Consider the following 23300-nt stretch of genomic DNA (forward strand, 5'->3'; position numbering starts at 1 on the left):
CAAACAATTTTTACTGTCACCAAATTCCAGAAGAAAAAGAATGATTTTGAATTTTCCATAAATTTTGTTACAACACTACCATAACTATTGTAGGGGTAAAAGAGTTCAGTGTGATTTTATTTACGTTGCATGTGAAATTGTCAATCGTTAAAATGATTCCATCCACAGGACAAAATCCAAGTCACATTCCTACTATATATGTATATAAGAAAAATAAGTTTAGCATAAGAGAAAACCAGAACCATGTCACTGTTTATTATTACAGTGGGAACTCTTGGGAACAACATTGATAACAGTTTATTCAGGGAATTTCTGCCTCATGACTCTTTGAAAAGCCAACGGATAGGAATGTTGTGGTGAATTTCTGACGTTTACACGTGACTTTAAGGTTATATTCCAGTGAAATAGTTGAGTGCTAAATGGTAGCTTTTGCATATGTAAACCCAATGGATTGAAGTTTTTATCTCACTAATATTTTAAGCCTTGGTTATATAATTGAAATTTATAATAAATAAATCTTTCTAGAGGTATAAGTTACATTTTGAATGTATAATTTATAGTTTAAAATTGTAGTATAATGTTATACTAAATTGAAATTGATACACTACCAAAAAATAGAATGTAAGAAATATCAAGATAGTTTTTTTAAAATCGAAATGGTTAGAGAATGAGGAAATTTTTTTGGCTACTTGACACAAAAAGTTGTGAAATACAAGAGAAAAAGTAAAGAATATCTAAGAGGGTAAAAAAAACTTCATATTTTCCCTTTCCATATTGTAGATTCTTAGTGTAGGAATTAGATTAACAGACTAAAAGGAGAGTAAGAATTGACATATATAAACTCTTCTGAAATAATTGGATACAAAACATAAATCTCCAAAATACCCAATCTTAATGTGGAAATTTAGGGAGTTTACCAAAAAGACAAATAACAGTTTAAGTCTAATTTATATATAAAAATTAACGTTATTTATAATTAAAAATTTCAAGATAATAAATTTATAGATCTTGATATTTATATATGATGTTTAACTTCTTAATTTTTATCCAAATATAAAACTTAGATTCACTTTAAATTTCCAACTTTCAATCTTGATTAAGTATTTAGATTTTGATCTTTAAGTAGTTTTGGCGTTACAAGGATCTTGCGGTGTTTCTTACACAAATGAATTACAGTTGCTCCTTTGTTAATTTATATTACAAAAATCTATATTTTGGATATTGCTTGTCAAAAGATTTTTTTTTTCTTTTGAAAAGTTGCGTAATCGTGAAACATATTGCAGTAATTTAGACAGGAAATCAAAGACAGACAGTTTTCAAGTGATTAAAGAGAAATGAGAATAAATGATAAACTAATTAACATAAAATTCACCTTTTAATAGTTTTAACCAACGAAATGTTAAAAAAACGTCATAAGATTATTCCAAAGTGTTGATGTGACTATTGTATGTGGATTGTGGACAGGTGATAGAACAGGTATATCATGTCTGATTAATGAATGAGCATGGAATAGGTTTTATAGGATTGAAGTTCATTTAACCTTTGGAATTATATATAACCACTGAAAACTAAGCGGATGATGAATTGTAGTCTTGAATTTGGCAAATAATGACTAAAATGCAGGAGGTACACACTTTTCAGGACAATGGTATGGTGCCCGGAACAATAATCCACAAATAAGGGGATGGAACAACTCTCATTAACAGACAAAAAATTGGCCATTCAACAATAAGCATTTTTGGTGTATGCAAGCATCATTTTAAAAGGGTTCTTGTCAAATGTTCTCTGGCTGTAGCCCAAGCTTGAGTCAGTGTCTGCAATATTCAGAAAATTACTGTTAGATTGATGATGAAGTACATGCCATTGTTATTCTAAAAGTTGGCTTGCAAAAATGTGGTATAGAAAACTTGCTATCAAAGGTAATATTACTTCGGGGAATAACCTAACCATCATCGATCTATATGGCAGATTTTGTGCAATTGTGTTTTACAGCCCAACAGAAAACGCACGTTAATAACAGAAACCAAGCCAAAACAGAGTTGCATTACCTGCTCAGACAAGGGGGCATCAGCATCCAAGCTATGAGAGGTCACTTTTTCAGCAATAAGAGTTCCATTTGTTTCAAGTATCATCCTTCAAGGAAAAACAATACTATTAAAAAATTAAACTACTTTTTGAGGAAATAAAAGTTGTGTAAGAAATATATACCCTCCATCAACAATCTCATCAAGACACAGCAGAATGAGATCCAAGTTCTCAAGTGCCTCTCTTTTGTCAACATTGCTCCTGTATAAAGGCACACACAACATGATCACTAAAGGTTCATCAAATTTTAGATCCAGATAATAAAATACAACCAAAAATACCTCAATAGAAGGGTGACTGCATCAAAGAAACCTTGAAGTACTGATGCTAAAATGAGTTCATTTTCATCATCACCACCAGTAACAAAGAAATGCAAGTCTTGTACAAATTTGTAAATGATGATATTGTTCTCAAGTAGTGTTACCTCAGCTGCAGATAATTGTAAACGACAAATCAGTTTCAATAGAAACATGAATAATACATGCGGAAGTGTGTCCCTTTCTTGAACAATAACATATAAATATCATTAGTATGTTATGCTGATAGCTGCTTTCGTTGAACTATTGATTTCATGTTGATTCCTGGGAAGGGAAATAAAGGAAAGATTAATCCTGCCTAGAGTTGTCAGGGATGTTCCCATCATATGTTTGAGATCAATACAGTAGACTATCTTTGTATATCACTTATCCCCACTAATGACAAGTTAATAAACTTTTCAATCTTATTGCTCATCAATTAACATGAATCATAAGGACAAACCAAAATACTACATATAATAGCAGTACGGTTGACCATGGCAAAACTTTTAATACATATAAAGCACAAAGGATTTTCTTAAAAGAAAAATGATAAACATCAAGGCACTTTGAGATCCCTCCCTTAACAGTTAGTCATTAAGAGGGTTAAACCAAAACATTAAGTACTCCACTAAGCATCTTGTACCACTCGATGTGATACTTAAACATCCCTTAATACCCCATGTCTGTACCATAGCACTGCTATTGAGAGCCAGTGTCCAAGGAGCTGACACTCTACAATGCTTAACTTGGCCTTTCTGGTAAGTCCTTCCATATCCTTTTGGAGACACCAGCAACTAACTCTAATACAAGTTGTTATAAGGACACAAATGCTTGGGGAATCCTCCCTTCATTGCGAGGGGAGAACCAAGTCACTTAAGTATTCCACTGAACATTCTACACTTAGGCATTATCAAAGGTTTAACATGAAAATACTTCACTTTATTATTTAGTCCAAGGTTTAACATTGTGAATCATATTTTAATGTCGGGATATAAGCTATGTACGGAAGTTAATAGAATTCTTGAAAGAAATGCTCAGACAGAAGAAGTATTTAAAGATCAAACCAAAGTGCAAAATAGATTAATCAATAACCAAAATTTTATAATACAAAAAACCATAATCAGATTGATAAGGCCACCTCTAGAACCAAATACAAAACAAAATGACTTCATGGATATGGTTGTTAAACTGTAATGTTTACCTTCAGTACGAGCATTTGTCTTAACAGTCTTACTAAATACAAACTTCTCAAAAGCTAACTTTGAATTGTTTGTCGGCCAGTCATCTGAGTAATACTTGACTGCCACACGCTTCCCTTCAGAGTCCAAAAGAAGAATATTCTTTATCAAAGGACACAAACCCTACAAATGTAACAATACAGCAGCCAGTCATTACAAGAGCCCTTTGCTTATCACAAATATCAGAAGCTTCTCCCCAATGAAAGCAAATGCAAGCAGAGTGAGTGCAACAGCTTCCTTTTGACATCATCATTTATGGGAAAATAAAAATCGGTAATCAATAATTTGTTTTCACTAGCTGGCATTACCTACTAATTCTCTATTCACACTAACTTCTCAACATGTACTAATATGAGGAGAAAATAAAAAGGTGAAATGAATTAAGCTTTTCAGTTAGTTAAAACTAGCTTATGTATATGTAAAAATCAGCTTCTAAAGACTTTAACGAGAACATCTATGAATTAATTTATGCATAAACTAATTTTAACTTCTAGAAGAAACCGAAATTGTCCTACTATTTTCTTTTCAAGTACTTATTGAGAAGTTTATCCAAAAAGTGCATAAATTGCAATGTTAGCAAAACTGCTGCTTACCACATTAAACATTGGAAAATATGTGAAAAATCTCGTAAGTTGAATAACAGAGTATCATTCATAGTGTTCACTTCATACAGTAATGTACAAATATGCTTTCCAGCACATTCACTAATCATCAGACGTTAGAGTACATGAAAACAATAATTAATCTTTGAATTCCTTTCTCTTAATTATCATCAATTATACCGAGCAAGTACCATGTTTTCAAAAGCTGATGCAAACCCAGAAACAAATCAACACATTTATGCCAGAAAGTTAAAAAATTAAACACTCAGAAGAAAAATGTTACAAACAGATCTGAAACGAGAGTGAACCTACATCTTAAATTAAAACACCCACTCACACGTATATCATTATTCATACTCCACAGCACTTGAAGATCCAATAAACAGTAGCTAAATAAGAACTTTTTGGAAACCCAATCCCTAGATTTACGGGAATAAGTTCGTGCTCCAACGGATCCATTACGAGGGGAAAGAAAATCAAAATTCAACCCATTTCATAGTTTTTCGGCGAACCTATCATATTTAGCTAAATATGCATACAAAATTGTGATTTGTGTGCACAAGATATGAGATTTCTGAGATGAAGGTTTTGCAGAGAGAAAAAGAGGCTTACTTGAGATGCCATGTCAGAGAGAAGACAGTTTTGCACTGCGCTACAAATATTGGAATGGAAGATCTGTGAGCAGAGAGGGAGCAAATAAGAAATTGAAATTAATCTTATTAAGAGAGAAGGGCAATATGGTAAATAAAAATACGCCTGTTTGTTTTTGTTGAAAAATATTTCTGTTTAGTATACTATTACTCCAATTTCTGCTAAGGACAGAAGCAATTGTCACAAAAATTACACACAGGTTCACAAACCCCAAACAAAACCTGAAATATAAATTCTTGAATATTCCACACTATCTCTGTCACTACTTGTAAGAAATTACACAGAAAAATATCTATTTTAAAATTATTTAATCTTATTATTATACAATTCTCATATACTTATGTGTCCAAAATTTTCAATTTCCTATTTTTCTGAAAAAAAAATTATTTGATAAATATGGTCATAAAATTTAGAGTATTTAACTGTGATTAATACTGTAACCATAGAATCTTAAAGTTAATTATATTTAACTACCTGAAATTCAAAACAGTTTAGAGAAAGAAAAAAAAAACAAATTCAGCTGTGACAGCAATAAACTATTAGAAAATAAAATGAAATTCATCTAAAGTAGAACCAATCATCTAAAGCGGATTTTCAAAGTTAAGATATGTTGATACTGGCACTATATATGGACCATGGTTTACTGATTCTTAATTTATAACATAAATGAAGGAATGAACAACAAATACAGTATAATGATGCCCTTATGAGACCGGATTTTGAAGTGTGTTTCACGCGAATCTTGGCAGCAGATGAATCGTAAAAAGTGCAGCTTTTAGTTATGTATTGCACTGGAACTGTAAGGCTCTTTACATTTTGCCTTTGATTGTTTGGATATGGAACATGTTTAAGGAACTACCTCAGACAGTTAACCATATATAGATGTAACATTTAGCATCACTCTCCGCAGGTATCACAATTTATTACTCACTTAATAATTCATGTGCAGCTTTTGGTTATCACGCCTTCTGGTGCATATGTTTAGTTGGCAATGTTATTGAATTCTTGGCTATATAATATTGGAGACTGTTGCATTCTAATATTTTTATTCAGAGCAGAATGGAATCAAAGTGCTACTAAGCTTCCATAGAGTTCGTCTGATATACAAAAATAGTCTGTGTTATAGAACAAACCAGAATAATTCTTATCGAATGGTAGAATGAATATAAATATATCTTAGTGTTTGCATTTACAAAATTGATTTCGAATGATATGAAGGAGCACAACCAAATCTTTCCTCATTTTCATCTGTAATTAATTTTCATTGTGTTGCAGAACTCGTTAGATCTGTAAGTATCACAAGAAGAAATCATCATTGACCAAGTAGACTTGGAAAAACCCTGACAAGAAAATTCAAAAATCAAATTTAAGTTCATTAATACATGTGATCAAATATGTGAATATTTAATCTAAAATATATTAACTAAAATTTCAATGTGATTTTGTACAACATAAATTCCAGTGCAGTCAAAAAATGTGAAATGGGTGCTCAGAAAAACGAAGTATGGATGTGACATCAAGCCTAATCTGAATCACATTATCTCTTTCAACCTCCGTTTATGTTTGGTCCACTTATTTTGTTTAAGCTTGCACCTACGCTAGTAAGTCAGTGATATGAGATAGCTGATTGACAGGGAGAGAACTGAAGAGTGCAAAGATTGGAACTGCAAACCTATAACCCCTATAAACTTTTTCCTAAAATGAAGAAGATAAATCGGTTGAGGCCATGAAAATGTATGGGTCAGACCTTGCAACCATGCTTTTGGATGGAATCTGTTTGCTTCTTTTTTTCTTTTTGTTTCTGTTTTTGTCTTGTTGAGTTTTCAAAAGGTTCTGATGTCAAAATCCAGCTAACCTTATCAAATGCATCTATTCATATAGAGCGTTTGCGTTTTAATATTTGAAGATTAGCCTGAGATTTATCTGCTTGACAGTGGTTGTAAAGATAGTGTTGATTTGCCAAACTATGTTAATAAGAGGGCACGTTTCCACAAACTACAATGGGATATTATGTATGAACTTGAGAGGTGATATCATGTCATTACATTATATCAACAATATTTAGCAGATATGAACAGTGTTCACGGGCTATAGAAGGAGGGACCACACTTGCACTTCCAGCTCTCAGGCTCATAATTTGCATACTGGATGCCCAAATGGCTGCGCCTGGTGCTGGTGCTGGGAACTTGAATGGCTTCACATGGAACACAACCATAGCACTTGTGCTCACAGCTTGGTGGACTTGACCCTATTTTGCTCACTCCTCTATCATATGCTTCCTGCATTGTCTCTGAGGTGTCTATGTCCATGAAACCCTTTAACATAGATAGAAAACACAATGCAATAATGCATTGGTCATCAGTACACCAAGTATACCACCCAGTTCCAAACAAAAGAGAGATAAACGCACCTTTTTTGATTCTGTAGTATATGGTGGTGGAGATTGTAGAACCTCTTCTTGGGCTGAAAAGGAAGGGACAACAGTTAACATAGGAGAGAAAGAGAGAAGCATACCAACTACAGTTTAACGAGATGATCAAGAGTCTAAAAATGTACACTGAGCTGAAAGTTCTGAGGGCAAGCCATTTAAATGCCATTTTCTTACTACAAGTATGTTTGAAAAGTTTTGGAGAAATATCACTGCTAATTTATAAGTTACAGTTGAGGTATGATTAACCTACAATTGCAACTAATAGAAGGAAGTCAATCTTCAGAACGGTGTGTGTAAGTGTAACTAACCTGGAAGAAATGGCTTCCTTACTGCAGAAACCAAACTCACTATTTGCAGTGCTAGCAGAAAACAGAATAATCTTCCTATCATTTTTCTTTCTTCAAAAGTGCAAATGATGGATGTAATCAGATGATGTTTGTTGTTGATGGTAATGTTTGGGGTGATGTTTGTGTTGATGATAATGTTGTGAGAGACGTGCAGGGTTCAAATCATTCATAACAAGTGGCTAGGGATGATTGCTGGAATATATGAAGGATACCAAAGGAGCTTGCAAGCTTCAAATCCCAAAAAGCAGGCCGGGACCCCCAAACATTCTAAGGCTACACTTTAAAACCTACGCATTGGCCAAGAGATTTTGCTTCACAAGCAAGAGATTCAGTTTTCTTGTCACATAGTTAAAATCCACAGCAATTTTCACCTTCATTTGACAACTCAGTAGGAAGTCCAAAGACTAGTCTTTTTTCCACTGTCTTTCTGCATATAACCTTGGATAACTTACCTTTCAAAACAAGCCAACAAACCTTTCTCTCTCAAATCAATCTAAATTAGTAGTGCTATTTATGGTGGTCCACTAATTCAGAATAACAGCACCCTTTTAGGGCCTGGTTGTCTGAAACACCTGCAAGGCCCCTATAAAGTTTTTATAATTCAGATTAAAAATAAAAAAATAAAAACTTTGACGTGTAGACCACACACTACTTACAAAGCCTTTCCCATTTTCTGATGCTTTCATTGCCATATGTGGAAGAAAGAAATCAACAACAGAAACCCAGTCATTTAAAGTGGTAAAAAGCACCAGTCTCTAAGCATTCAGTTCTGCGGGAAAAGAAATTTAATGAGTTAGTTAACGAATTAAATACGGTAACATTCTCAACTTTCCAAGGGTTGGTTGTTGGAGAACCTACACAAGTCTCCTTATTAACATCCAATCTGGGCTATTACTTTACTACTTGGCATTGAATTTGGGTGTCCCACTCACCTGCTGGATATTTTCCCGCATTAAATGAAGAGCATATTCCAGTTATATCATTTATTGTGGTACAAAAAGCAACATGGAAGAAAGAGAACAAACAAGGCATGCACAAGTAAACAGAGAGGGTTCAGTGAGTTATAGGTGAAGTAGCCATTAAGTTTTACTGTTATATTATGTCATTTTTTCTGTTAAGCTTATTAGGCACTGTAAAGTAGACATTATAGTGTTGTAATTGACTGCAGACAGTTACATGATTTATTATGGTACAAAAGCACCATGGAAGAAAGAGAACAAACAAGGCATGCATAATTAAGCAAAGAGAGTTCGGTGAGTTATAGGTTAAGTAGCCATTAAGTATTAGTGTTATATTATGTCATTTTTCTCTGTTAAGCTTATTAGGAAATGTAATGTAGACATTATTGGGTTGTAATTGACTGCACGCAGTGCAGTTTGTGTGATAACAAGTGTTTCAGATATATGCAATAAATAAGCTCGGTGGTGCTATAAAAAAGGTTAGTAAAAATGACCTGAATAGTTCATCCATCAATCATGTTAAAGGACAATCAAGGGAAGGCATGACTCAATAAAAAATGCACCTATAAATTCATTTTTGTGCAATGTGGGTGAACCCTATTGTCTGGGAATTATTACTTATGGTTATGGGGCAGGTGAGAGTGATTTGAGTAAAAGGATATTTCAATGTTGATGTTCTATATAGACAAGGAAGCTGATGCTATCTACCTACATACCTGCAGACAGTTGCTAAGAAAGTGACAGAAAAGACCCCCCTAGTAAAAATAATATAGAGTTTAGGGCTGCTGAAAAGGAGTTAAGGAAAAACATGAGGGAGAAAAATATAGCTTTACGAGTTAGATAGTTTGCATGAATGTTTGGCTGTTCAAGTAACGTTAATTGGGAAATGAAAGAGTAACGGTATATTCTTCTGTTGTAACCTTTCTATTAATCTTCTTAGTACTTTAAAATAAGTTTCAAATATATAACGGTATATTAGCTTTTATTATATAACGTGGAATCTAGTTCATGCAAGGATTGCTTTGATTTTTCATGAAATAAATCAGTATTACTTACGTACTTTGTGCTGCTTATAGGATGTACAAAATTTTCTCAGATAATGGAGGATTTACAATTTCTGCTAAGTGTCTGAATTCGCATCTGATGCCATTTTCCGCGTTCCTCATATACTACTAATAGAAGCTTCTGCTTTATTGCTTAACATGAATATATGCGTTGGAGTCATAGTTCCAAACACTCTTTTAACAGCTCGGAGGTGGAGAGGCCATCATCATATATATTCTTAAATGCATACATGTCAAACCAAATCAAACTTCCCTGCACCAACCAATAACTTATCCCTAACTCAGAGCATCATATGCTATTGCTCCAATATTGATACTCTAATGGAATTCAATGTCATATATGTAATGTTAGTTAACTTACCAGTAAGACCAGTTTTATCATTTTTGGTAAGATTTAAATCTGGATCGGCAAATATATAGATTGGCAAGAGGAAAAGACAACACGAGATAGAATTGCTAAAGCGGATTAAAATATAATTAGACACCAATATTAGTGTAACTGAATCCCAAATTTTATTATATGCAGATGACATGTGCAACTAAATGTTTTGATAGTACAAAGTTAAATGCCTAATAAAAGAGTGGAATACTTTGTGAATCATAAATCCTTCCGCTGTACTAGATGATGTTACAGATCAGAGTTTACAACTAAACTTTCACATCGATAATCTACCACCAAACCAAGGACAACTTCTTTCCTTTTTTTCTGAAAAGAATAGAAGAGGACTATGCGTTCATATAATCAATTGAAAACACAAATCAATTACTATTTATACATCATAATTGAGACAACAAGAAAAGAAAGATAAACCGAGAAGCCAAACATGGTAGTTTAGATGGTTAACAACACCAAGACAAGTCTTCAAACTCCTTGGTTATAAAAAAATAAGGGTACACCCTAGCCATCCCTTTTTGGTGTGCTAGATTCAGATTCTTTCTTGGGGTGAATGGCCTCAACAACAGCTTCAAACTCCTCCTTCACCCGTTCAAACACATTTGGCCCTTTGACTTCATCAGATGGAGTTTTCTCATCAATGTCGTCACTTCTCCCATGAGTTTCTCTGTGATGGTGAGGCGATTTGTCATGATGAAATGCTGCCTCAAACTCCTCCTTAGCTCTCTCAAAAAAGTTTGGAGATTTTACCTCTTTTTCTTCCGAGAAACAAAATACAAACAATTTAAGTCTTTAATGTTTTTTGGAAGAAAAAAAAAAGTGTCATATCATGAATTAGTCCATGCATACACCAAAAACATTTAACTAACAATTCCAACTTAAGAAATCAAATAATCTACCAATCTTCCCCGCAAGTCCACAACCAGAAAGAAAGGAAATTTCAGCAATGGGCAAGCAGCAGTAACCTTATTATGAATTAGGGCTGAGAAAATTTCTCTTTTGTCAATTTTCTACTTTCACTTCTCGTTAAACAAATCCTTAAAAAGGAGAAAAAGAATGTGAATGTTTGTAATTATAGGTAAAAACAAAAATGAAAATTGAAAACCATTTTCTCACATTCTCCTCTTCCCTTCTAGATTCAATACAGACCACAACAGATAGTAACTTGAGAATTCCAAGGCTATTACCATATCGTAACCAATTTCAACAAGATCAGGTAAAAGGCAATCTCTTGAAAATAAGGTCACAAGATCAGAAACTGCAATAGGTGAAAGATGAAAGCCCACGATACCCAGAGTGAATCCTAAGAATTTTCAAACCATAATTAAGAAAAGATGAAAACTTTGAATGATGATAACCTGAAATCGAGTCATTGGGCTTGCGATCCCTTTCCGCCATTGAAATTTACGCTTGTGTTCAGTTGAGTTGAGGCTGTTTCTTTTTTCTTCTCTTCAACTTCTTTTATTTTATTCTTTTCCAGCTTTGTTCTCTAATGAAATTTTATGTAATAGAAAAAACATGTAAACTTTTTACAGCATGAAACTATTAAAAACTAGTTAAACACTATTCTATGTGCCATTGAATTTATAATACTATTGTAACTCACTTAGTTATTATATTTCAATTTTAAAATAACATAAATTTTAATGTATTTAGTAATTAAAATTTTACATGTACGAAATATGTGTTATTATTTTATATATATATATATATATATATATATATATATATATATATATATAAGAACAACTTAATATAAATTCTTTATAATTATTTTAAGAAAATAAATAGCCAAAAAAAATACTGTTATTATTTTTAATATGATAAAATTTGATCTTTAATATAATCTTAAATATGTTAAATTTCAAAATTTAATGAGTATAGATCATTTACAATTCAATAAAAAAAACAAAAATTTAGTTGCATTTTATCCACGACACAAATGAATGAAATAAGGAAGACAAAAAGAAATCTAAATATAAAATATATGGTGAGAATAAAAAAATTAAAATAATATATTTGTGATGTAATGAAAAGAAAATACATACTTTTACACGTATTTGTCTTCAGTTTTCCTAGGATACAGAAATTTTAAAAATTACTTTTTATCAAAATTATTAAAATAAAAAAAATGCTGATAGTATATATATTATTTAAGTATTGATGTTTTGATGTGTATCTTAAGCTTAGTGTAGCAATTGTTTGTTTTTTCATGCGGCTTTTTTCGTATTTTTTTGTTTTGGTTTTGTGTTATTTTTTATTGAATATAATTTCATTACATGTTTAGTGAATAGACAACTTAAAAACTACTATTAAATATTCAAAGGATTATATTAATTATTATCATATGATTAAAAAATAAATAATATTTTTTTCATTTAAAAACCTTTATTTATAAGTTTAATCTCCAATTTATTTTATTAATTTCTCAAGTAGGATGATTTCTTCTTATCCACATTCTTCAAATCTTCAACTTGTTATCCATTTTGTAGAAAGTTTTTCGTGCATTTTGATAATACTTATTTTGGTACTACTACTGTTATTATTATGATTCTTTATTTGTTATCAGTTGGGAATTCATTGTAATTATATTTGAGATATGACTATGTGTATAATTTTGTATATATTATTTTTTGAAATAATCTTATTTTCTAAGGTAGATACTTGTACATATAATATTTTTTTCATTTATATTTGAAAGTTTCAAAGGTAAATAAATACATTAACCTCATATAAAATGAATAAAGTTTTGTATTTTAAAATGTTTTGCAGATAAATTTTCAAGTGAGAAAACTACTTTGGGGGGTGTCAATAGCCATTTGATAGGTAAAAGCCTATAAACCCAAAAAAAAAAACAATGCCCAGTTTTGCTTCCAGCAGTCCCCTGATTACCAGTTGCATCTTCAAAGACTCAAATATTTTTTCTCCCTGCACCACGCTTTGGTTGCCGTTACATTGTTTCGGTTGTCATTGGAGCCTTAGGAAGCTTGGAGCGATACACCACAAGAAATATACAAAGATATGTTATTTGTAATCATTTTAAATAATATAAAATTTGTATAATTAACAAGAATTAGTGTAAACAAATTTGCGTATAATTTCATGTTTGTTTGGAAGAATTTGCGAGTGATTAAGAGTGATGATTCGCAGGATAAATATTTTTTTAATTTTTTATCATCGGTTCACGTCTAAAATGATTTATGATGAAATCTCATTTTTAACCTCAACAATTGTAGAAGACATTGAAGACGAAGGAAGAAAGTGTAACCGATTACATGATCAGTTGGAATTGATTCTAACCTCTCGTATCCGATCATAATAATGTTGTAACTGATTCCAATAACTATATACAGTTGAGTGGATTTGAGGGAGAGTAATTGAGGGGATTTGAGAGGATTTGAAAATAATTTTTTTTTGTTGATTATTTGAGTGAATTTGGAGGTAAATGAGATTGGATTTGGAAGTAAATTTTTTTAATCTGTCACGTCAATCAAATCCTACACTAATTCTCACAAACTTTACTTTCAAATTCATTCTCACTTACCTCCAAATTGACTCAAATAAACAACAAAAAAATTTATTTTCAAATCCTCTCAATTACTCTCCCTCAAATCCACTCAAGTAAACAAGGCCTAAGAGATAATATTCTTACATGTTTGCACAAAGGGAAAGAAAGTGATAAAAATTTCCAAATATGGTATTTTGATAAGGAGCTATTTTTTCTTTAATTTTTGTTTTCTATTTTGGGTTAAATTATTATTTTTACCAAAAAGTATATTCTATATTACTTTTACCATGGCAGTTTGATAATATTTTGCTTTCTATCTATTAAAATATTTTTTAATCTATCTTATTAGTCAAATATCTCATAAGTTTGTATAAATTTTACTTTTAAATTCATTTTCAATCACTTCCAAATTCCTTAATGCAAATAGAAAGCTTGTTTTGAAATTTTTGTTTTAAAAAATATTTCATATGTCTTTTGTTTAAAGAAAATTATTTCACAATCTTCCAAATATTAAAATAGTTTAAATACAAATTTCTATCTTCTTAAGTAATTTTTAAAAACAAAATTATAATACTGAGTTTTAAATTCAAAATCAAATAATACTTCAAATATAATAATTTATCTTGACAATCTTATATCAATTAGAGCCACAATCTTATCTCAATTACGAAGTCATAACATATATATTTTAAAATATTTACTTTAAAAAGTTTATTTCAAGTTATTTTTAAGAAATTTTCAAAATAGATAATTCATGACGATTGAAATAAAGGATAAAGGGTATCTATCATCTTTATTTTAAAGATAGCAGATGCAGGTAATTATGGAGGTGCAAGAAAACAACTTTTGAATTCACCATTTGACCTAACTACATCGAAGCAAGTAAATGCCCCCGAATATGGCATTACAGAGTCAACTACGAACACATATTTTCATCACCAAATCAGAAAAAGACCTAAATTGGAGTGAAATTGAATTTCTCCTTTTGAGTTAAACTTTTCTTGAAGAAAAACAAGTGAATGGAGAAAATCTCTCGATCACAAACCCTTAAAATTTTGAGTTTCTAAATTAAGGAAGACTTTTTTGGTATTCCGTTTTGGGCATATGGTGCACATGGGAGGAGGGTGTGGAGAACATGGCTCACACAAACTGTACATGAAAAAAAAAACTGATGATTCACGACAGAACATAACCGAGTCAAGGTCGGAGTCACGCATGTAGCTGAACGTCTTGCGCAAGCTATTCACAACTAATATACACATATATTTATGACCAACGCTTCCTCATGACCATGAATCAGAAGTGAAACGCGTTGAAAACAAAGACATTCTACATTAAATAATCAAAACAAACCCTAAATTCGACCTTTGAATATGAATTGAACGTGATATTATGTGCCGTACTTCGCGTCGGTCCCAGAAAATACTATGTTTCATGCTCTGCATTTTTTTTTTGTCTCCCATTCATATTACTATGTTTTGTTTTCTTGTTCTTCCTTCACATATAATCGACTTTACTTTCACATATAATCTGCTTTGGCTTCGTATGAAACACCGTCTATATTAAAATTATTTTTTATCTATTAAATTTAATTTAGTAGATGTTTCAAAATTGAAATCCATATAGTTTTTTTTTTTTTTTTGTAAGTGTGTATTATTCTTTATCGTGAGATAAGTAAAAGTTCAAACCTGCATGCGAAGCTGTCTTAAATCAGTTTTTATTTTTCAACATGAGAGATGGACCAGTCGTGGAGTTAATGCTCGAGAGTCAAAAGATCAAAATCAATCTTTTCTCTGTCTAAAAATAAACAGTTGTAGTATTCTTTTTAATATCACTTTCTTTTTTTATATAAATTTCCGAATTTTAATTATAATCATCACCTAATTTTACATTAATTATAGTCATATTCGTATATGTATTATTTCCTTAATCATAAAATTAGTAATACTACAAGATAATGATTTTCCACATACTATGTTATCATAATTTTAAGGTGCTATACAACAAAAGACATAATATAAAGTTTGTAAACATACACACTTTTTTTTTGCGAGTGTCATAACTCTTAAATATCAAAGTTTTCCATATCCCTCTAATTGTGTTCAAGTTTAAAAAGTTTTAGTGAAAAAATCCTAATTATGCGATGACATGTTAGGAAGTAAAATTTTAAATGATATTTTTGGGCAACTTTTTATTTTCTTTTATTTTAAGTATAATACATGTTAACGGTTGTGTTTGCACAAATTGTGCTTTGTGTGAAATTTAAAAAAAAAATTACGATACAAAAAAATTATGCATTGAATATTAAAGATACGAGATAATTTTATTTTGTATCTTTTATGCCAATATTTTTAATTAACAACTATCAAGGCAAAGATAAAGGAAGGAAGGTGGAACTTTTAATCCTAAATCTTTATCTTAGGTGCAATTTATATTAAGAAATTTGGAAGAAAAATGGAAGGTTGTAAGTATTGAAATGGGGAAAAAGTTTGGAGGTGCGTGCTTCACAACATAAGAAGAAGAAACATGAATATAACATAAAATAGTACATTGGGTAACATAACATGTTTTTTTTTTAAAAAATTTCATCACGTTTATAATACCTTAATTGACTTAATAAACATGACATTTCTCACATTAGTTGATTTTATTTCTTAGAGTTATTCATACATTCAAGTTAAACCATTTTTTTTATCTTCATCTCATTGTGTGTGTACATCAATATATGCTTTTGGCAAAAACAACATACATGACCATAACTCAAATTATATATAGAAAAGGTATGTTGTGAAAAAAAAAATTATAAATCGTATTAATATTTGTTATACTATATATTATATGCTAAAAAATTATATATAATAATAATAATAAATCTATAATATAAGACCATCAAATCAATCAAAATTTGATATGCTTTTTTCATATTAAGCTAGATATGCATTTGCTACTAAATCAGATATAAGCTTCCCTTAATGTTTTTACCACGTGAAATCATATTTACATGATTAACCAAAAAGCCAAAATACCTTTATTAACATGAATTTTTGTGTTTATATTACCACTTAAAACCTAATGGATAATGATACTTTGACAACATTATAATATATTAGTATTATATTATAATTTGTTGCTGTCGATTTCTTTTTAAAAGAGAAATGTATGATCCTAAAAATTGAAAAAGTTTATGAAAATAATTATAATTAATGTCTTAGAAATATATTGCAACTAAGACCATTTATTTCCTTATTTTTTTCATTGTTAATCAATTCGCAAATTTAAGCAAGATTATCATAATACTACAAATACACACCTTGTCACAAGAAGAGAACGGAAAAAGAAACACAAAGAGACACGTAGAATAAGAGATAGAAATATAGAAAGAGGAGAGAAAAGTATAGAAGAGAATAAGTTCTCACATAATACAGGGGCCTTGTCAACAATTACTAAGGAAGAAATAGTTGGAGTACTGAACGATGGAAAGGTATATTACCTTCATTTATTTTCTTTTGATTTGGGTGTTATATTATATGTGCTTTTCTTTTTAACTTTAACATTTTCTTCTAAGAGCATTATTTTGATGAAGTTGAGTTAGACTTAAAGTCAATTTATTAGTATGGTATCAGAGTCATGTTAGAGTTTATTCTAGCGATATTTGTTATTTGTTTAGACATATTATTTCAGCCGCTATTGGACCACCCATTAATGTTTAGTGTCACGCTCGATATGTACATATCTCGGCGTGAGCGGGTGTGTTGAAAGTGTCATATCGATTAGAGATAAGACCAATTTATAGTATATAAGTGGGTGCAAACTTCACCTTACAAGCCGGTTTTGTGGGGGTTGAGTTAGATTTAAAGTTCACTTCTTAAAAAATAAATAATTAAAAAAATTAAAGAATATTTTTTATTATATATTTTCTCATTTTAAAAGAATAATAAATCTTAAAATAAAAGATAAAGATGTTTTCACATTTATAAAAGTATGAGTACTCGTGTGATTGTCTCCATGATCCTAGTGCTTAATTCATTTCTAAGTAATTAAATATTATTTTAAGAAGTATAAGTATCGTCCGCATCGAGCATAATATTTGTTTCTTTCTTTTTTTCCACCATTTCTAAAATACCAAAAAATTACAAAATCTTCAAAACTAAAATATCAACATTGTTAAACAAATTTTCTTTAAAGAAGTATGTAATCTTGATTTCTCATTCTGAATCAGAATACGTAAGAGTGAGGTTAATGCTTGTCGGACCCCTAAAACAAAAAATATTTTTGTTTCCCTATAGTATTATTTTTGGGGAAAATTAAATACTTAGGAAAAAGCACACCAACTTTGTAGAATGAATAAATGTACTCCTTTTGAGCAAACGTGGTAGGGTGCTAACACCTTCCTTACGCGTAACCGATTCCGGAACCCAAAATCTTATTTTCGTAGACCATGTCTTATTTTATGATTTTTCATAGTTTTTCATAATAAATTATAGTAGCGACTCTTAAAACATTCTTTTCTAAATCTGTTTATTTTTTTTCGTCGTTATGTTGTGATCTCAGTTGTAACAATAAGGTAAAGTTTTTTTATATATAAAATAGAAAAATATGAAAAATATTTGTATTTGAAAAATTACCTAGTTTGAGTGAAAGAAAAGAAATAGAAATATAAATAAAAATGGATGAACAATACTATAAAGAGATCTCATTATTTTAAAAGAAATATTTTCAAATTCTTTTTTTCTTATCAAACACATTAAACTAATTCTCTCTCTTCTCATTTCTTCCCCCTCCACTCAACCAAAAAAAAAAGTGTTATCAGAAGTATTTCGGTTTTTAATTTAAAAACTAAAAAATGGCAATATTTAAAATAGTATTATTTAGGACTGCCGCTTTAAAAATTAGTTTTTCTTTTCCTATTTCTAAAGACAAAAAAAAAAGTCCCATTTGATTTTGCCTTGATATAGGACCTATAAAAAATTAGCATGCTTTGAGTTTTGACTAATTCTGTTTCTTTCACATCACCGCGTGTAAACTTTTCACATACTCATGTAACACTTTCTGCAAGTCACACAGTATCATTTTCCAATTCCTGAATTCAAAATAACCCATTTATGGGGCTCTTTGGCCAAGCAAATTTCCCATTTTCCTATTCAAACTACATTCAGTCATGGTAATAAAAATTCCAAAAGGGTCACAATTTTCTGCAATCTCTGTCCTTTACGTATTGAAAGCGCCTTCTATGACAATTTTCCTCCCTTTTCCTGACTTCAGCACTCCTGCTTATATAAGAGAGAACGGAAGTGCGCATTTCTATCACTAACCCCAAGAAAACCCAACTCCTATCCATATATCTATCCTTGCAAAAAGGAACCTCACCGCGTGTACTTTAAGGTGATTGATTGTTCAGTTTTCAGTTGGAAATATGCCTTTGGCATGTCTCATTGAAAACTATCATATGTTTCCAAGGTTCTGTTGTATCATAATGTAGTTTATTTATCTATGGTTCAGAGGTAGGAATTGGTTTGAATTATTTTGAATCAATGATTGACTTGGTCTACTTGGATTTTCCTTTCTTTGGTTAGTGGTAGCGTTGCTCTTGGGGTAGGGAGTGTTAAAGATTATGACTTTATGAAAATGGCATGTTCATGAATTTGATGCATTAAATGGGTCACTAAGGAAAGGTCGTCTTCTCCTTAAATATTCACCAGTGCTTGTGAAACTCTAACCAACCCAGTGCTTGTTAAATATTCAGCACTACTTATTTGCCAGCTTCAAGGTTGTGCAAATGGTGACAACTGTAAGGCCTCTGGACTATGAGTCAAAGGAGGCCGAGACCACCTTCAGAACAATGAGCTTCAACAAGTGCAGAAACCTTGATGACTTGTATAAGCCTGATGAGTTGGATGAGGTTATTACTGAGAATACAAGCTCAAAGAGAAAGAAGGCGGAGAATCTTAAGCTGCAAACCACATTCTCCTTCAAATATCTACTTTCTGATAATTCTCATTCAAACGAGGAAGTTGATGGCTTGTTGTTCAATAAACATGGCCCCCCATTTGTTTTTCCAGAATCAGAAATTTTGTTTTCATCAAAGCCCGTTGGGGAGCTTGATGTTGCTGCAATCAAGCTGCAGAAGGTTTACAAGGGCTACAGAACCAGAAGAAATCTTGCAGATTGTGCAGTTGTCTGTGAGGAGCTATGGTTTGTAAAATACGCACATCTTTTGTGCTTAAGGGAATTTACTTTGAATTTGATTTCTATGCTATTAGTAATAACTATTTTTTTATCAGATGACAGTAGAAAAATTATGTTTTTCAGTGTATATACTGTTTTTTCTCAATCAGAATTCAATGATTAGGGTTGATTTATTGCTTAATCAATTTGAAATCTTAATTTCAGGTGGAGAGCCTTGGATTTTGCTGCTCTTAGCAGGTGTTCCCCATCAAAATATGACTCTGGTAAATCAGAATCAGCTAGTTCAAAATGGGCAAGAGCTAGGATCATGGCTGCTAAGGTACCCCTTTTTGTGTGGGAAGCAAGAATCTCTGAATAAATATTGTTTGCTTTAATATTTTAGCCATTGGTTTCCAATAAAATACAGTGGTTGCTTGAAATATAATTGACTTGACACAACTTACCTTTTCTAATTATATGTTTGACTGGGACCACAGAGACAAATTCAAATTTCTCATTCTCTTTCCGACCATTTTCCTTATAGTATTTTCTCATCTAAATATTTTTTCTTCTTTTCTTTTGTGCTATTGGTAGGTGGGAAAAGGTTTGTGCAAAGATGATAATGCGCAGAAATTAGCTCTAAGACACTGGCTTGAAGCTGTAAGCTCCTGTTCACATCTTGATTAATTTCACAGTTTTAAATTCACATCAAGCTAAGATTCCCTTGTGTTTTTCAGATTGATCCACGTCACCGATATGGACACAATCTGCACTTATACTATGATGTTTGGTTTCATAGCCAGAGTACACAACCTTTTTTCTACTGGTAAAATTGACTAACAGAATAAGACACTTTCTGCAGAAAAGTTTGAGCACACTGCTGATTTTAATTTTCTGATTTCGTAATTAAATGTTATGTGACATGAAGGTTGGACGTTGGAGATGGGAAAGAAGTAAATCACGAGGAGTGCCTAAGAAGTGAATTGAATAAGCAATGCATAAAGTATCTTGGACCCGTAAGTTTGTTTCACCTCATCTATTTGACAATGCCACATATAAACAACATGATGTGAGACTTTTATGCATTCTTATTTGAAGGTGTTATGGACTTTTACTGCATAATCTTTGGTCAATTTTAGAGTAGCAGTGGTGTAGGAATATTGCCTAGCTAGCTATGTTGACTACAAAATCAAATTTAGGCACAAAATTCATTGATTAGCAAGCAACCAACGAGGCATTTTTGCATGTGCATTCAATGTACAAAAAAGACTTAATTTATAGTTACAACTTTTTGAAATAAATTTTTATACTATTCAATTGCTTTGACTCTAGACTATTTTAGCAGCCACCAGAATTCACTTTGTTGCTTGAAAATGCAGAAAGAGAGGGAAGCCTATGAAGTAGTTATTGAGAAAGGAAGACTTGTTTATAAAAGAAGCCAGAACCTTGTTCACACAGAGGAGGGATCTAAGTGGATTTTTGTTCTCAGCTCTTCAAGAGTTTTGTATGTTGGTGAGAAAAAGAAAGGTCAATTTCAGCACTCAAGTTTTTTGGCTGGAGGTGCTACTATTGCTTCTGGAAGATTGGTTGCCCAACATGGAGTTATTGATGTATGACACGTGTTTTATTCATCATTATTCAACATAGAATTAAATTATTTTGTCATTACCCCAGTTTTTTGTAATTCTGTTAAAATGGGAAGCATTCACAGCACAGAAAGGGAATTTAAGGAAAAGTTAAAAGTCATTTTAGTTTCTTTATATGTACATAAATTGATGCCATTTATCCTTATTCAGGCTATATGGCCCTACAGTGGTCATTACCGTCCTACAATGAAGAACTTTATGGAATTCATTGGGTTCTTGATGGAACATGATGTGGACTTGACCAATGTAAAGGTGAGTGAACCACTTCAAGCCATTTTTCTCTATAGATTGGTTACTTATCCTTTAAGTGAATAACTAGATAAACTTGAAAGCAAGAATATATTAGATTTCTTCATACTAAAATTAGTTTTTATAAAAATTAGAAGTCCCGGGTGCAACTTCATTTTATAAGCCAGTTTTTTGGAGTTTAGTTATGTTTAAAGTCTACTTCTGAACACATAACGTGTAACATTTTGTAATATGATGGTTTCCTTGTGCAGAAGTATGCAATTGATGATGACATTCCACCTTCAAAACCTGCTGATGAGGAGCTACAGTTTGAATCCAAAATGGCTAGTTCAAGTGGCTTTACCATTGCCAAAAGTAGCAGTGAAGAGAATATAGGTCAATCTGGCAGCACCAATATGCAAACTTCAACAGTTAAAGAGAGGAAACCATTGTCAAGAAAATGGACAACTGGAGCTGGTCCTAGAATTGGATGTGTGAGAGAGTACCCTGCAAAACTCCAAGTTAAGGCACTTGAACAGCTGAATATATCACCTAGAGTCAACCATGGAAAAGTAGCAGCCAAATCACCCATTCCCTCACCAAGGCCTAGTCCAAAAATCCTCCTATCTCCAAGACTTGTGCACATGTCAATTCCTAGTCCATGAATAGTTTGCAGAAATCACATACCTCTTTTGGATTCAATGTTTAGAATCTAGGTTATAGATCACACACACCAGACAGCAGCATCTAACCCATGATTTATTTTTTTATTTAGTTTTTTTTTTTTTTTTTTTTTTCTGTTTTGGCCATATCTTTTGGTCATTCAGCTTAAGGAGAATCAATTTTTTACTCCTCATTTCTTTTACCCAATTGTATTTTAGGAGTTGGGTCAATCTTGCCTTATTGTAAGTCAAATACCATTTTTCAAAAAGAGTTTCTTTACACTTTTTGGCACTGTGTTCTCTCTTCCTCACTAAGCTTTCTCCACCACTCACCACCAGTCACAATCATGGTTTGGAGAGGAGGCATTGCGTCAGTGATGTGAAAATGTGAAAAATTGGTATAATATTCCACATACAGATAACATGGACATACTGAAAGCAAGTCATGCAATGTCAGCCCATTGATAGAGTGACATGTAATGCCAATGCCATGATTGGTGATGTTGTTTAATATGCATTTTCATTGGCTGAAGCATTTCAAAGTCAAAACTTCGTTTGTGTTGCCAAAAACAAAAACAGAGACAAAAAGGGGTCAAGATTTGGTTTGGTTCAAAGACATAAGTGTCTCTTAGTCACCAGCCAAATTGACCACATTCCACAAATTAGGCCTTAGATGATATTATAGAATATTTTCTACCATAAAGATTGAAACTTTCTTCCTTATTCTTCTTAATTCATGTGAATTTTATTCCTTTAGCCCAATTCCAAGTTTTGGGAAATTAAGCTGATGAATCAAAAGAAAAAAAAAACATATGATTCTCAACCTTCGATAAACCAGCTAAAAATTCATCAGTTTTGTAATAACACGACATGCCAAATCAAACTTGGCCTTACAATATAATTAGTTATCAAAATGGAACGAAATTTCGGAAAGTTGAATTTTTCTTCTTCTCTAGATTGAAAGTTATGCATGTATTGGTGCGATTTATAACCAAACAATCCTTTAATAAAGCAAATAAAG

The 23300-nt window shown here is 31.6% G+C and overlaps 4 protein-coding genes across 5 annotated transcripts; 1 reads left to right on the forward strand and 3 right to left on the reverse strand.

Annotated features, from left to right (window-relative positions):
- Window positions 1-1530: 1530 nt before the first annotated feature.
- LOC124823775 (coatomer subunit zeta-2-like) lies at window positions 1531-4996 on the reverse strand. Its single transcript, XM_047296070.2, has 6 exons — window positions 4837-4996; window positions 3586-3745; window positions 2367-2514; window positions 2209-2286; window positions 2049-2133; window positions 1531-1814 (listed from the first exon to the last, which is right to left on the reverse strand). Exons 1-6 carry the CDS (start codon window positions 4846-4848, stop codon window positions 1755-1757), a joined length of 543 nt encoding a protein of 180 aa, XP_047152026.1. The 5' UTR covers window positions 4849-4996; the 3' UTR covers window positions 1531-1754.
- A 1544-nt stretch (window positions 4997-6540) lies between these two features.
- Window positions 6541-8229, reverse strand: LOC124823774 (EPIDERMAL PATTERNING FACTOR-like protein). Its single transcript, XM_047296067.2, has 3 exons — window positions 7615-8229; window positions 7286-7338; window positions 6541-7190 (listed from the first exon to the last, which is right to left on the reverse strand). The coding sequence occupies exons 1-3, from the start codon at window positions 7694-7696 to the stop codon at window positions 6957-6959; spliced, it is 369 nt and encodes a 122-aa protein (XP_047152023.1). The 5' UTR covers window positions 7697-8229; the 3' UTR covers window positions 6541-6956.
- A 2034-nt stretch (window positions 8230-10263) lies between these two features.
- Window positions 10264-11587, reverse strand: LOC148191529 (uncharacterized). Of its 2 annotated transcripts, none has more exons than XM_047296068.2 (2): window positions 11429-11587; window positions 10264-10828 (listed from the first exon to the last, which is right to left on the reverse strand). In XM_047296068.2, the coding sequence occupies exons 1-2, from the start codon at window positions 11466-11468 to the stop codon at window positions 10575-10577; spliced, it is 294 nt and encodes a 97-aa protein (XP_047152024.1). In that variant the 5' UTR covers window positions 11469-11587; the 3' UTR covers window positions 10264-10574. The 2 variants fall into 2 exon arrangements, with proteins under 2 accessions (XP_047152024.1, XP_047152025.1); XM_047296069.2 differs by having other exon boundaries at window positions 10264-10822; window positions 11429-11562.
- A 7052-nt stretch (window positions 11588-18639) lies between these two features.
- On the forward strand, window positions 18640-22863 carry LOC124823773 (IQ domain-containing protein IQM1-like). The gene is made up of 8 exons (XM_047296065.2): window positions 18640-19770; window positions 19969-20083; window positions 20338-20403; window positions 20481-20569; window positions 20672-20759; window positions 21123-21353; window positions 21540-21641; window positions 21890-22863. Exons 1-8 carry the CDS (start codon window positions 19355-19357, stop codon window positions 22280-22282), a joined length of 1500 nt encoding a protein of 499 aa, XP_047152021.1. The 5' UTR covers window positions 18640-19354; the 3' UTR covers window positions 22283-22863.
- The last annotated feature ends 437 nt before the right edge of the window (window positions 22864-23300 follow it).

The sequence above is a fragment of the Vigna umbellata genome, chromosome 11 (genome assembly GCF_029865625.1).
Source record: "Vigna umbellata cultivar VRB3 chromosome 11, Vumbellata_1.0, whole genome shotgun sequence".
Taxonomy (NCBI): domain Eukaryota; kingdom Viridiplantae; phylum Streptophyta; class Magnoliopsida; order Fabales; family Fabaceae; genus Vigna; species Vigna umbellata.

Bases quoted from the DNA above. Each gene is read 5' to 3' on its own strand.
- LOC124823774 (XM_047296067.2), bottom strand. From the start codon at position 7,696: ATGATAGGAAGATTATTCTGTTTTCTGCTAGCACTGCAAATAGTGAGT. The intron at 7,339-7,614 runs GTTAGTTACACT...CTTCCTTTTCAG, and splicing joins AAGGAAGCCATTTCTTCCAG to CCCAAGAAGAGGTTCTACAA. The intron at 7,191-7,285 runs GTGCGTTTATCT...TCTATGTTAAAG, and splicing joins ATACTACAGAATCAAAAAAG to GGTTTCATGGACATAGACAC.
- LOC148191529 (XM_047296068.2), bottom strand. From the start codon at position 11,468: ATGGCGGAAAGGGATCGCAAGCCCAATGACTCGATTTCAG. The intron at 10,829-11,428 runs GTTATCATCATT...GTTTCTCGGAAG, and splicing joins GCCCAATGACTCGATTTCAG to AAAAAGAGGTAAAATCTCCA.
- LOC124823773 (XM_047296065.2), top strand. From the start codon at position 19,355: ATGGTGACAACTGTAAGGCCTCTGGACTATGAGTCAAAGGAGGCCGAG. The intron at 19,771-19,968 runs GTTTGTAAAATA...TCTTAATTTCAG, and splicing joins GTTGTCTGTGAGGAGCTATG to GTGGAGAGCCTTGGATTTTG. The intron at 21,642-21,889 runs GTGAGTGAACCA...TTCCTTGTGCAG, and splicing joins TGGACTTGACCAATGTAAAG to AAGTATGCAATTGATGATGA.
- LOC124823775 (XM_047296070.2), bottom strand. The intron at 2,515-3,585 runs GTAAACATTACA...AATTATCTGCAG, and splicing joins GACAAATGCTCGTACTGAAG to CTGAGGTAACACTACTTGAG. The intron at 2,287-2,366 runs GTATTTTTGGTT...GCCTTTATACAG, and splicing joins GCAGTCACCCTTCTATTGAG to GAGCAATGTTGACAAAAGAG.